The sequence below is a fragment of the Raphanus sativus genome, chromosome 9, assembly GCF_000801105.2.
Source record: "Raphanus sativus cultivar WK10039 chromosome 9, ASM80110v3, whole genome shotgun sequence".
In the NCBI taxonomy this organism is placed as follows: Eukaryota; Viridiplantae; Streptophyta; class Magnoliopsida; order Brassicales; family Brassicaceae; genus Raphanus; species Raphanus sativus.
In genome coordinates this window covers 9180465-9194246 of record NC_079519.1, presented here as the reverse complement: position 1 = coordinate 9194246, position 13782 = coordinate 9180465, and the positions used below count along the sequence as shown (strand labels likewise).

At 39.0% G+C, this 13782-nt stretch overlaps 2 protein-coding genes across 2 annotated transcripts; both read left to right on the top strand.

The window, feature by feature from the left end:
* Positions 1 to 2251: 2251 nt before the first annotated feature.
* LOC108824709 (glutathione S-transferase T3-like) lies at positions 2252 to 3274 on the top strand. Its single transcript, XM_018598107.2, has 2 exons — positions 2252 to 2918; positions 3177 to 3274. The coding sequence occupies exons 1-2, from the start codon at positions 2252 to 2254 to the stop codon at positions 3272 to 3274; spliced, it is 765 nt and encodes a 254-aa protein (XP_018453609.2).
* Positions 3275 to 3757: 483 nt separating this feature from the next.
* LOC108824707 (uncharacterized) lies at positions 3758 to 4441 on the top strand. Its single transcript, XM_018598106.1, has one exon. It carries the CDS (start codon positions 3758 to 3760, stop codon positions 4439 to 4441), a length of 684 nt encoding a protein of 227 aa, XP_018453608.1.
* Positions 4442 to 13782: the final 9341 nt, after the last annotated feature.

The window sequence follows — 13782 nt, the reverse complement described above, 5'->3', positions numbered from 1 at the left end:
TCATTATTTTTAATAAAATACATAAAATAATATATATTTATATATTATAAAATAAACACATTTATATTATTTATAAATAAATAAATTATATGTCATAGATTATTTTTTATGATAATATTATATATGGATCATTTATTTCTCAACCAATAAATAAATAATGATAATTTTTATATAAATTACTTTTTAAAATTTATTTATTTTATTTAATATTATCAAAATTTTTTTTTCCAAAAATAAATTTTATTTTTAAATAGTTTTTTTATTTTTTTAAATAATACTATTTCACATTTAAAAATTAATTTAATTTATAAAATTAAATAAGATTCATTATTTTTTAATAACAAATATATTATTAATATATATTATAATTTAATATATATTATTTTAAAATAAATATATTATATACTAACTTTTATGATAATTTTAAAATTATATAATGCTACTGCTCTACTGCTCTTTCATGCTTAGTTTGCTTTCATGTTTAGAACAACCACTGTATTCGTTCTGTTTTTTAGAATGTTTTGTGCTATTAGTCTATCTTTAATTATGTTGATTTTATTTGTTTTAGTTACTATCTTTAGTACATTTATTTATAATGGGAGCATCTCCATTAGAGTTTTTAATACGGTTCATGGCTCAGGTTCTTAGACCCGAAAATTAAAAAAAAAAGAAATGGGTTAAAATCGGCGAGCTAGTCTCTTATGAGTGAGCCCGTATGAATCCGTCTCACTCCATGTGTCTTGCTGCCATTGGAGACGCGATCTTGCGTACATACTGAAGAAACACGGGATTGAAGAGAGAGGTTTCATTTTCTTTGCTCTCTTGAAAAACTAGGGTTTCGTGTGTCTCCTCGGCGATTTTGGCGATTCCTCCTGCGAAGCTCAAAATCCGGTCATCTTCTCCGATAAATCGACGACGTAGTGTCCCTTCGACAAGCTCAGGTAATCCTCGCGTAGATTCACCGGTTAAAATCCTTTTTTTCACATTGAAAGGGATCTCGTAAAGTTCAAATCGATTTGGGGATTTCGTGTTAGGGTTCTAATTCGAGTTGTGGCTTTCATTTTAAGGTTGTTAATCATCTATAGGGTCCGATTTAGGATTTTATTTCCAATTCGATTTAGGTTTTGATTTCCAAATCGTTTTAGGGTTCGATTTCAATTTCGATTAAGGGGCTTTCTTGTTTGGGTTCTACAAATCGTTGCGGATTCGTTTCTTTCTTGTTTGGGTTCTAATAATTAACATATAATGTGCAGATGGAACCCGCAGAAAATATAAGAGACAGAAAGATTCTAAAGGAGCACATCAACATGCTACAATTCGTTGCGGCTTCAGAATATGGCATTCCGAGAAGGTGTGCTTGTGGTGGGAGGATCATTGACGAGGTTCGAGGTAAGGAGGAGTTCGACTCTCTTCCGGAGAAGTGGTTCTTCAGCTGCTCAAAGTACCAGGCAAGTTGTCTCTGTTAATGTTTTGTATTTTTTTGTGTTTTAAAGTACCAGGCAAACGGTGTTGATATTTTTTTGTGGTTTAAACAAGGCTGATGGGCTCCATTATCGTCAGCCTTGAGTGGCAGGTGTCCAGGAGGAGATCGAACGCCTGACTAGGCGTGTGGAGGAGGCGGAGCAGGTGATGAAGGTGGTTCCGGATCTCAATAAACAGATTGAGCGACTGAAGGTATTTTCTTGAACAATTTAATTACTTTCTTGGTTAGGATAAATACACTTGCAGTTAGTTCTAAAAACATATGCAGTTTATATACAATTTATTGGGTTCAGTCTTGATGCTTTCTTTTTGTTGCGATTGATGCAGGCAGAGGTTTATAACCTCACAGTGCAGGTAGATCACCTGGAGAAGCTCTGCTTCGAATGAGGACCTCGAAAAGCATCAGGTCAGACTCGAACTGAATTTTTATGTTTTTATGGTAACCGAATGACGAACTAGAAGTAGAACTCGAACTAGAAGTAGAACTCGAACTACAACCACAACTCGAACTAGAACTAGACATAGTTGTTACTTAGCTTTAGTTAATAACTCATTAACTATGTGGTTGGTTGCTGTGATTTGATGCGTATTCAATGCTTTCTGTGAACTAGCTGTTAGCTTAGAAAAATAATCAATGTTTGGTAGTTGTAGTGTTAGTAAAATAATTAATGTTTCTTATATACTTTCATTGCTAAAACTAGTATAAAAACATAGTAAATTCTTGTTAGAAAACAGAAACGAACTTAAAAAACACCAAATCCAAACCAAAATGCAACCTTCTTCCCTAACCCCAGCCTGGTTTGTTAACCTATTAACATCCCAAACCGGTAAAAACACCCACGTAGAGTGTTCCCAGGTTCCTAAACCCTCGGAAAGGAGGAAGTGGTCACCAAAAGAAGATATTGTGCTGATCAGTGCTTGGTTGAACACCAGCAAGGATCCGATTGTCAGCACCGACCAGAAGGCAGGGGCATTTTGGAAGAGAATAGAAGAGTATTACAATGGTAGCCCTCAACTCTGTGGCTTTGCGCCTAGAGAGTTAAATCAGTGTAAGCAGAGGTGGGGCATATTGAACGAGTATGTCTGCAGGTTTGTGGGAAGCTATGAGGCCGCGTTGAAGGAGCAAGCAAGTGGCCAAAAAGAGAATGATGTCATGAAGGCTGCTCCTGACATCTACTTAAATGACTACGGGTCCAAGTTCGGACTTGAGCATGCGTGGAGGGAACTTCGGTATGATCAGAAGTGGAAATCAAACTCCAAAGATAGTGCAAAGGACAAAAGGAAGGAAGCTGCGGAGGTGGAACCTGAGTTCAAAGAGGTTAGGCATCCTGGTGTTAAAGCAGCCAAACGCAAGAAGCGTGGCAATGAAGCTTATGATCAGTTACAGACCATGCTAGGGGTGAAAGATGCCATTTCGAAAAGGAGACTCCTTGAGCGTCTCCTTACCCGAAAAGATCCACTTTCTGATACAGAAATGTCTCTCAAGGACAAACTCGTTTCTGAATTGGTTTGACTGCTTGGTTGGTTGGTTTCTGAAATTGGTTTTTTATTAATCTGATTGATTGCTTTCAATGCTTGCTTGCTTGGTTTCTGAATTGGTTTTTTATTAACTTGATTGATTGCTTTCAATGCTTGCTTGCTTGGTTTCTGAAATGTAAACTGGTTTACTAACTTTGTTTTGTTTTCTTTTGCAGGTCACGGGTTCTACTGGCTTCACGGGTTGTACTGGTTTGCTTACTCTACTGCTTTACTGCTTCACGGGATCTGTTCTGTGTTTCACGGGATGTTGTAGTGTACTTGTTTCAGTGTACTTGACTAATGCAGTATTTTGTTTGTCTCTGCACTTGTCAAATTTATTATATTTTCGAACTCACGGGTTATGTAACATTTCTCTTGTACTTGTCTATTTTCTCTCACGGGTTAGGATAACAAACTCTATAAATTAAGTCATTTTGCACTTGTTTCATCAGTCACTTGCAACTTCTCTTGCATCAAATTGTCTCAAATTCTTTCAACACTCAACCATATTTCTCTGTTTCTCTATTCTCTTTTTCTTTTAAAAACACTCAACCATATTTCTCTATTTCTCAATTCTCTATTTCTTTTATAAACACTTAATCTATTTGTTTTCAACTTGTCTCTCTTTTTCTTTTGAAATATACTTAATCAACAAATATTACTCTATTTCTCAATTCTCTATTTCTCTATTTTTCTATTTCTCAACTCTTTTTCTTTTATATTTCTCTATTTCTTTTCTAAACACTCAACCAAAAAAATGTCTTCCCCATCGTCTTATGAAGATGATGTCATAGATGATCAAATAGACGACACTTTTGAAGATATGTTCGACCAAAAATTTGGTCAAATGTACGACGCAATCGTTCATGGTGCAGCCAACAAGCAGAACAAACAAGCTTATATCGAAAGAGAGCGGGAACAAGGACACAATCAACTATGGAACGACTATTTCAGTGAACATCCTACATACCCACCAGAAATATTTAGGCGGTGTTTTCGAATGAACAAGCCATTGTTCCTTTCCATTGTCGATCGCATAAGTAATGAAGTTCCATACTTTGAGCAAAGACGAAATGCTCACGGGAGGTACGGGCTATCTGCACTTCAAATGTGTACTGGAGTTATATGTATGCTCGCATATGGTCAAGCATCAGATACGTATGACGAATATCTCCGACTTGGTGAGAGTACTGCATTTTTATGTTTGGAAAAATTCAACGAAGGGATAATACAATTGTTTGGAGATGAGTATCTACGAAAACCTACATCAGAGGATCTTCATCGATTACTCGATATTGGAGAGGTTCGCGGATTTTCAGGAATGATAGGCAGCATCGACTGTATGCATTTGGAGTGGAAAAACTGCCTAAGGTCTTGGAGAGGACAGTACACACGAGGTCACGGAAAGCCGACAATTGTCTTAGAGGCTGTGGCATCATAGGATCTTTGGATATGGCACGCATTTTTCGGTTTACCAGATACCCTTAACGATATTAATGTTCTCCAGCGTTCACAAGTTTTTTCTGACATTTTAGAAGGTCGAGCTCCTAAAGTTAATTTTACGGTCAACGGCCAAAATTATCGTATGGCGTACTACCTTACAGACGAAATCAATCCGAAATGGTCAACATTTATACAATCCATCTCACTACCTCAAGGTAGTAAAGCCAAGCTTTTTGCTGAACAACAAGAATTCGCCAGAAAAGATGTCGAACGTGCTTTCAGAGTTTTGCAATCGAGGTTTGCAATAGTAAAAAACCCGGCTCTACTATGGGACAACGAAAAGATTAGAAAGATTATGAGCACTTGTGTCATACTTTACAATATGATAGTAGAGAACGAACGAAACTCATATAATCTGTATGATACATCTGAGTTCGAAACTGGAGAGTCAAGCAGAAGTTCACAGGTTGAAGTCTCGCAACCTACGGCCACCCCTTCCAACTTCGTTAATAGGCATGGCATTCACAATCAAATTCGGAATCAACATATACATGATCGTTTGAAAGCCGATTTAGTTGAAAATATATGGCAAAGATTTGGTAATTTAGATGAATAATCTTTGTATGAATTCTCATTGTATTAAATAGAAACTTCTATTAAATAAGAGCTTTAAAAAAAATTTTAAATATATTATTTTATTCTTAAAAACCTCATATTCAGGTTTACTAATAGAACCGCAAAATAAATATAGGTTCATCACTATTCACGGTCCCACCAAAAAAATATTAAAAAATTCATGTGAATTCCAAGGGGGTTCACTAATGGAAATGCTCTGAGAAAATACATGATAGTGTTCAGGGGCGGACCCACGCAGGGACCACCTGTGGCACGTGCCCCATACTCCTTGATAATAATTATTATGTAACTATAATACAGAAAGAGCTACTTGGCTGGTTTGGTCATGAGCGATATATGTGCTCCACCCAGTCTAAGTTCGAACCCACTAATTGCATTTTTTTACTTTCAATTTTTCTACAAACTTTTAATTATTATTCCATCAAATATTTTCTTTTGATTTCACTACTGTAACTATTTTTAATAACTGTTTTATTTTCTGTTTTCAATAGAAAAATTCTAGTTTTATCACAAATTTGATATCACTTTTCAAATTTATATATAAAATGATTATTTAAAAAAATATTTTAAATTTGTGATAAAAATGGATAACTAACTCTCTTAAAACTATTTATAAAAATTTATAAATCTAAATTTATCTTTTAAATATTAAACCCTAAACAATAATCTACAAAACTCAAATGTTAAGGTATTTTTATTTATTTTCAAAGAAAGTCGGTATCCAATTTACAGTATTTCAATCACTTTTTAATATTACTTTTTTCAAAATAAAAAATTATAATATATTAATATTTAACTTTAACAATAATTTTATTAGGTTTATTTTTCAATAGTTAGAACAACATAAAAATTAAAAATAATATTTTTATAATGAAATTACTATGTGCATTATATAATTTTATGATATTAGTTGTGATTAAAAAATTCCGATTTATATATTCTGCCCTATATTAAATGATTTTCTGGATTCGTCCCTGATAGTGTTGATATTATCATTTTAGGGAGGCCATGACAAGTGTCCATGAAACAAAAAATGAAGGATAATCACAAATATCTTTACCACTTGTTTTGATGTTACTATCATTACAGCAATTGAGCCTGTATGAGTTAATTTTTCATCTCCGCTAAAGGTCTTGAATATAACGTTCATAGTGGATAATTATTATAATTTGTTTTGGGTGCACTTATATTTATAATTTTATATATTACCGTGTAAGTAGTGTTATAAAAATAAAATAAATAAATGATATAGGTAGGTAGCCAGATAGATGTGTGATGATGATCGAGGAGGAGGAGACAAAACTGACAAAAGTATTGAATGATCATATTTCTTAAAACGGCATCGTGGTGAGCCAAAAGGATGGATTAAAAGTTTAAAACTTTCAGAGACAGCCACGTGTTGAAGCTAGGTTACTCCCTCAGTAACATGTCGAACTAACGAGGTGTGGAGGAGAGAGAGATACAGAGAACAGGATTTGTCTTTTTTGGAGGTGGAGGAGAGAGTTGACACACTGTTATTTTTGTCCATTTCCCTTTCTTCCCTTATCAAAGAGGCTCAAAGGGCCAAATGTAAAATAGAAAATTACTTCTTATTCTGTAAAGCTTTTGCTGGCTATCGAATTAGACCCTTCGTGAAACCTTTAGCAGAAGAAAGAAACGTTTTAATCAAAAAGAAAAAGTCTCAGAGCTCTATTTCTATCTAAAGATTGCTATGATCCACCATTTTCGCCTCTCTCCAAACCGGTGACTTATGACCAATTTGGATTCCGTGAACCGAAACGGTTTAGGACAGGAATTGGAGGGGGACTTGTGCTCCGGCGAGCTTTTGACGGAGGAGGAAGTGACTAAACGGTATCTTCATAGTGATTGTTCACGCCATATGAACCTTCTTCATCTTGCTATCTTTGACTGTAGTTTCCTTCTGTAAAGACTCTGATTTTCGCGAAGTGTATGAAGCTTTACATTGAAGATGATGAACCGTTCAACTGTTCAGCTTCAGAATTTGTGTTCATCGTATCTTTCTGTAGGAAGTTGGTTGTGAAGACTCAAGAAAATCAGAACCGGAGTTGCTCTGATTGGTAATTGTAATTGCATTCCCGTTTAGGAGATTTAATTTTAAATGTAAAACGCCGTCGTATCATGTTGTCTTTTTTGCGTTATCGAGAGTGTTACAGAGTGGGGTCCACTGCTGGAGGCCGTTTCTACGGTTATTATCTAGTTAGTGTGACGAGTTATTTGACTGTGTGAGTCATTCTGGGAAACACGGTGATAGAGAAAGATTGGATTCTACGGAAGTGACTGATTTCTCTTGGGGTTTTTCCGGTGAGAATTGCGGTGGTGATACGGCAGCGTTGTATTTCATTATTCAGTAAAACGTATATGACAGGTACAGTGCCGTGCGAAGCTAGCCGGGGACCTAAAGCCGAGAAAGTATTTCATTATTCAGTAAAATTATATAAAACCTTGAAAATATGTATTAAACTATTCAAAAACAGAAGGTATACATTTTGTCAAGAACCTTAGAGGTTGTAAATGGGATTGTTAGATTGATATTGTGCAGCGGTAAATGCCTATATACAAGAGTTTCACGTATACAACGGTATAACCTAGAAGTTATATTTATGGGCCTAAGGTCGAGGCCCAATACCCCCCCCCCCCCCCCCCCCAAGTTGGAGTGTGGAGGTTACAAACACCCAACTTGGACAAGAAACCTTCAAACTCCTTCCTCCCTAGAGCTTTTGTGAGAATATCTGCAAGCTGAGTCTTGGTGAAGACATGTTTTATGGCTATAGTACGTCGCAGTATCTCGTCATGGATGAAGTGACAGTCCATTCCAACATGCTTTGTGCGAGTATGAGTAACAGGGTTTGCAGCCAGATTTATTGCCGACAAGCTGTCTGAGTGGAGAACAATCGGTGCATCACAGTTGATGCCAAGACTAGGAAGAAGCTCACGCAGAGACAGTAACTCACTGACTGTGTCAGCCATTGCACGATATTCCGCTTCGGTAGAGGAGCGAGAGACGACGTCCTGCTTCTGTGTTTTCCAGGAGATGGGAGAGCCGCCAAGTTGAATGAACCAACCAGTTAACGATCTCCTTGTTGCAGGACATCCTCCCCAGTCTGAGTCACACCAGGCAGTGAGAGATAAATCTGTGTTCGCTTGGAGCAATATTCTTTGGCCAGGACTGTTTTTCAGATATCTGACGACTCGCAGAGCTGCCTCCCAATGTGCTGCTCTGGGTTTTTGCATGAACTGAGATAAGACATGAATCGCGTAGCTCATCTCGGGCCTGGTATTACTCAAGTAAATAAGCCTACCGATGAGGCGACGGTATCTGAATGGTTCGTCCATAAGTTCACCATCGTCGTGTAGGAGCTTGTGATTCTGTTCGAGAGGAAATGTAGCAGGCTTCACCCCGAGCAGTCCTGTGTCGGAGATAATGTCCAGCGAGTATTTCCGTTGACATAGATACATACCGGTCGGACTACGAGCGACCTCGATGCCCAAGAAGTATCGTAGGACTCCGAGATCCTTCATCTTGAAGCATGAGCTCAAGTAATCTTTGAACTTGTCGATCTCTGTTTTGGAATTGCCAGTAATGATAAGATCGTCAACGTAGACCAGCACGTGTATCCTGATGCCATCGCGATTCAGTGTAAACAGAGAGTGGTCTTTGCCATTCTTTTCGAACCCATACTCAAGTAGAGAAGTAGCGAGTTTAGCGAACCAGCATCGAGGAGACTGTTTTAAGCCATATAATGACTTCTTGAGACGACAGACCTTGGTTTTGTCATTTGTGCGAAAACCCGGAGGAAATTGCATATACACCTCCTCTTCAAGATCTCCATGGAGAAAGGCGTTGTGGACGTCCATTTGGTAAACCTCCCAGTCATTTGCGACGGCTTGCTTCAAAAAGGATCGTACTGTTACCATTTTCGCGACCGGTGCGAAAGTCTCAGTATAGTCAATACCTTCTTCTTGATTGTTGCCAAGGACCACTAGTCGTGCTTTGTATCTGCCGAGTGTACCGTCGGCGTTGAATTTAAGGCGAAAGACCCATTTGCAGCCTAGAGCTTTCTTGCCTGCTGGTAAAGTCACGACTGTCCAAGTATCTCTTTCATCAAGTGCTACGATTTCATCTTCTACAGCAAATCGCCAATTCTCATCTTCCACAGCATCTTTGTAGTGAAGAGGTTCGATGGCTGAGGTGATTGCATGAACATAGGCTTGGTACTGATCAGAGAAGCTGGAGCTGGAGAGATAGTTTGATATCGGGTAGGGTGTATCAGTTGGGTAAGGCTGATGTAGTAGCGTAGAGACGTAATCAGCAAGTTTGGTTGGTGGCTTCCTCTGTCGAAGACCACAACCTAGAGCAATAGGCTCTGTCGTAGGCACCGTCTGTATCTGTTCCGCTGGAGTAGTGTGCGAAACCTCAGGTGGAGGAGCAGTGTCAGTGTGAACATGAGACGGAGTCTGTTCGTCGTCTGCAGCAGTATCTGTGTGAATAGGAGACTGAGCTGGTTCGTCGTTTGCAGTAGTATCAGTGTGAACAGGAAGCGGAACCGGTTCGTCGTCTGCAGCAGTTGCAGCTTGATCTGTATTTCGAGGGAGATCAGCTGAGATGACGTTGTCAGTAGTGTTGTCCTCTGCAGGTGTCTGAACAGTGTCGTCCTGCTCTGGAGCAGAGTCCGGCAGGTCAAAGAAATCATCTTCGATGAACCCCGATGAAGTAGGCTGGATTGAAGACGGATTCGTGAACTGTTCAATCACTGAAGGATCTGTAAACGGATACTCTTGTTCACAGAAAATGACGTCGCGAGAGACAGAGACGATACCAGTCTCAAGATTGTAAACTCGCCAACTCTTTTTCCCAAATGGGTAACCGAGAAAGACAGACTTGTTGGTGCGAGATTCAAACTTGTCACCACCACGTTTTTGGTTATGAACATAGCAGAGACAGCCCATGACTTTCAGGTGATTGAGTGGTGGCTGTTTCTTGTAAAGCATCTCAAATGGTGTTTTGCCTTCAAGAACTGCAGTAGGAGTCCTATTGATCAGATATCCTGCAGTCAATATGCAGTAACTCCAAAATTCAACCGGAAGTGAAGATTGGAAACGAAGAGCTCGTGCTACATTGAGGAGATGGCGATGTTTTCTCTCGACGCGCCCGTTTTGCTGTGGAGTGCCAACACAAGAGGTTTCGTGTATGATACCTTTCTGTTCAAAGAAACCAGTGAGGCAAGTGAACTCTGTGCCGTTATCGCTTCTCAAGCGTTTAACCGGAGTTGAGAACTGTCGTTCTACAAGAGCTACAAAGTTCCGCAGATGTTGAGGTGCAGCCTGTTTATTTGGTAAGAGATATATCCAGACTGTACGAGTGTAATCATCTAAAATGGTCAGGAAGTAGTTGGAACCACAAATAGATGTTGTCCGATAAGGACCCCACAAGTCACAATGAATCAACTCAAAAGCCATTGTTGTCTTATTGCTACTCGAAGGAAAAGAGTCTCGAGTTTGTTTTGAACGAATACAAACTTCGCTAGTCTTAAAATCAAAAACAGAATTGCTTAGATCAGGAACTCTCAGCTGCTCCAACGCCTTTGAGGAAAGATGACCTAGCCGACTGTGCCAAAGCTCCAGAGTAGAGTGATTTGCGCACCGAGCGACTGCTGCTACATCCATTCCTCTAAAGAAGTAGAGTCCATTCAACTGCTCACTCACTCCAATCAGGGCTCGTGTGGTGCGATCATGAACAAGACAAAGCCGATCAGATATCTGAAATATGCACTGCCTATCCCTAGTCAGATGAGATACGGAGATCAAGTGGCAATGTAGACCATCAACATAGAAAACATTTTTCAGACTGAGAGAGGAACCCATAGCAACTGTTCCTTGTCTATAAGAAGTTGTAAATCTCCCATCCGGGAGTTTTATTAACATCGGAGCCATGTCACAGACATCAGTCAAGTAGTCAAGACTTCCCGTCATATGATTTGAAGCTCCAGTATCTATGATCCAAGATTCAAGAAAAAAGTTACCTGATCTGTGGTCATGAGGAGTCGAGTTTCGCTCGTTCAACATATTCACTAGCGTTTTCCACTGTTGATCATTGAGGCCACTGAACCCAACTCGGTCTGCAGGAGTGATGACTGAGTTGAGAGAAGCATAGGGGCCAACACTGGAGGAGCCGACATGACTAGCAGAAACATGATTCGCACGAGCGGGCTCTTGGGTTTTTCCTTTTGACTGAGATCCTGCAGCAGAGTGATGTTGAGTTGTGGAACCTGATTTGTTCCTAGTGCGTTCACCCCACCATGCTGGATAACCAATCTTCTTGAAACAGTTTTCAGCCAAGTGACCATGACGACCACACAGTGTACATGTCAGAGGCTGCTGATTTCGAGTTTGAGTCTGCACTGCAAAACTCACACCGCCTGTTTTGTCCTCGTGAAGCTTTGAGAGAGACTTTGATTCCTCATCTTGTACCAGGGTGTTGTAAGCTTCGTCAAGCGAGGGCAACGGAGTGCGAGACAGAAGAGACGACTTAACTGTGCCGTACAAGGAGTCATCGATACCCATAAGAAACTGGTGAAGTTTGTCTTCTTCGTGTTGCTTCTCCAGTTCTTCAATCGTTTTCGCCTGTTGATAATCAGCCAGGCTTGTCCACAACTTCGTGAGTTTCCCGTAGTACGCTTCGATCGCCGTGCCTTGTTGACGACAATTAGAAAGCTCTGTTTTGAGTCGCTGCACTCGCTGTCCGTTTTTCATGGCAAAACGTCTCTGAATTTGCGTCCAGAGATTAGAGGCGTCTTCACTGTGGGACAACGTAGAGCAGAGAGATTCTTCGATCGTCAGTTTGATCCAAGAAACGACCAATGCATTGTTTGCACACCAGTCTTCAAAATCTTCTGATTCTTCACTTGGTTTAGCAATGGATCCATCGGCAAAACCGAACTTCTTACGTGCTTTCAACGCCAAACGTATACTAGCAGACCTTTCGTCGTAGTTGGGCCCGCGCAACGGAGGTTTTGAAATGATCGTACCCGGATTGTCTCCGGCTGTGAGATCGTACGGAGAGATCGTTCTTCTTTTCACCTCCACTCGTGATCTCGTTTGAGACGAAGTTTCATCATGAGTTTCAGTCGCCATTGTTGATTGCTTGAAACCGTGCGTGTGGAACGTAAACCAGAAAACCTAGTAGTGATGATTTTTAGGTTTAGTGCTCTGATACCATGTCAAGAACCTTAGAGGTTGTAAATGGGATTCTTAGATTAATATTGTGCAGCGGCAAATGCCTATATACAAGAGTTTCACGTATACAACGGTATAATCTAGAAGTTACATTTATGGGCCTAAGGCCGAGGCCCAATACATTTTGATTACAAATAACAATTAGATTACTTATGATTATTTTGTATATAATTATCTAATGAAGTACTGTATGTTGATTTAGAAATTTTAAAGGAAAAGTTAATAATATTAAGATAATATTGTAGATATATAGTTATATGAATGAACAAGATTAATGATGCAAATTTTTAAAAGAACAAAGACAAAAATGTGTATGAGTGTCCTGTGTCCGTTGATCGTGAATCGCATCCCTCCTTTTCTCCAGCAAGCCACTCTGTTTCACTGATAAAATCTCTGTCAATATTTTTTTTGGACTGGCTTTTTGTCAAAATTTGATTAAACTTTCTTGTAAATTCATGCATATTCTCGAGAAAATGCATGAGAAAAAGGAACCAAACCGTATTTATTTTACCAAGATAAACCGGAATTTCAAACCATTGTTGTATTGATTGTTCTTTTGTGTTGAATTTTTCTCTCTCCGAAACAGATAAATGCTACGCTTTTGATCTTCAGTTTATTGAAAAAACCGGAGAAAATTGAACTGAATGGTCTTGGACTCCCATAAACCGAACATAACCGGCTTAGTTGTATCCTTTGATTTCACCGAACCAAAATGTAAAAACGTACCTTCGGTATTGGACGGGGATGACACTGGCTTTATATGTAGCGATGCGGAGAAAGATGGGCTCAGCCAAATCGAAGTGATGTTGGGGAGGATTGCACCAACCTGCGGCGTCGCTGGCTTGAGTAAAGTTTGGAGGACAAAAGTTTGTTCCTGTGACAGTGAATGTTCCTCGGAGACACCATTTTGGGTCATTGACACATTTGATCTGGAAATAAGCGCCGTAGTTTTAGCCGCCGTTTGATAGAGCCGTGCTTAGCGCCACCGTGTTTCGTGTTCTATCCTTGACTGTATAAGTTACCGTACCCACACGCACCACCTGAACTCGCCCAAGGATATGAAGTAAGCTCAGGAGTTGAGACATTAACAAATTTGTGATTACCAACAAAAAAACTAAGAAGCTGAAATTTATGTGAAAGTATATAAAGGTCACCAATTTTTAAAACCAACTTTTAAATGAGTGATGAGAATGTGACTAATAGTCAATGTGATCACTTAAAATATTAAATGGTTATTTTTAAACTTAGAGAAATTTATCCAATATGTTTTAAAGTCACTTAATTATTATTTACATTCTATTATATTGAGGCTACTTAGAAAAGAAAAGATTCTTAAAAGGTTTAAAGTTGGAACTTTGAAGTAAGTTGGAGAGAGGAGTGTGGGAACCGAAATTCGCACTGTCGATTTTAGTTAAGTTAAAACGTAGAAAAACTAAGTTGACCTAGTTT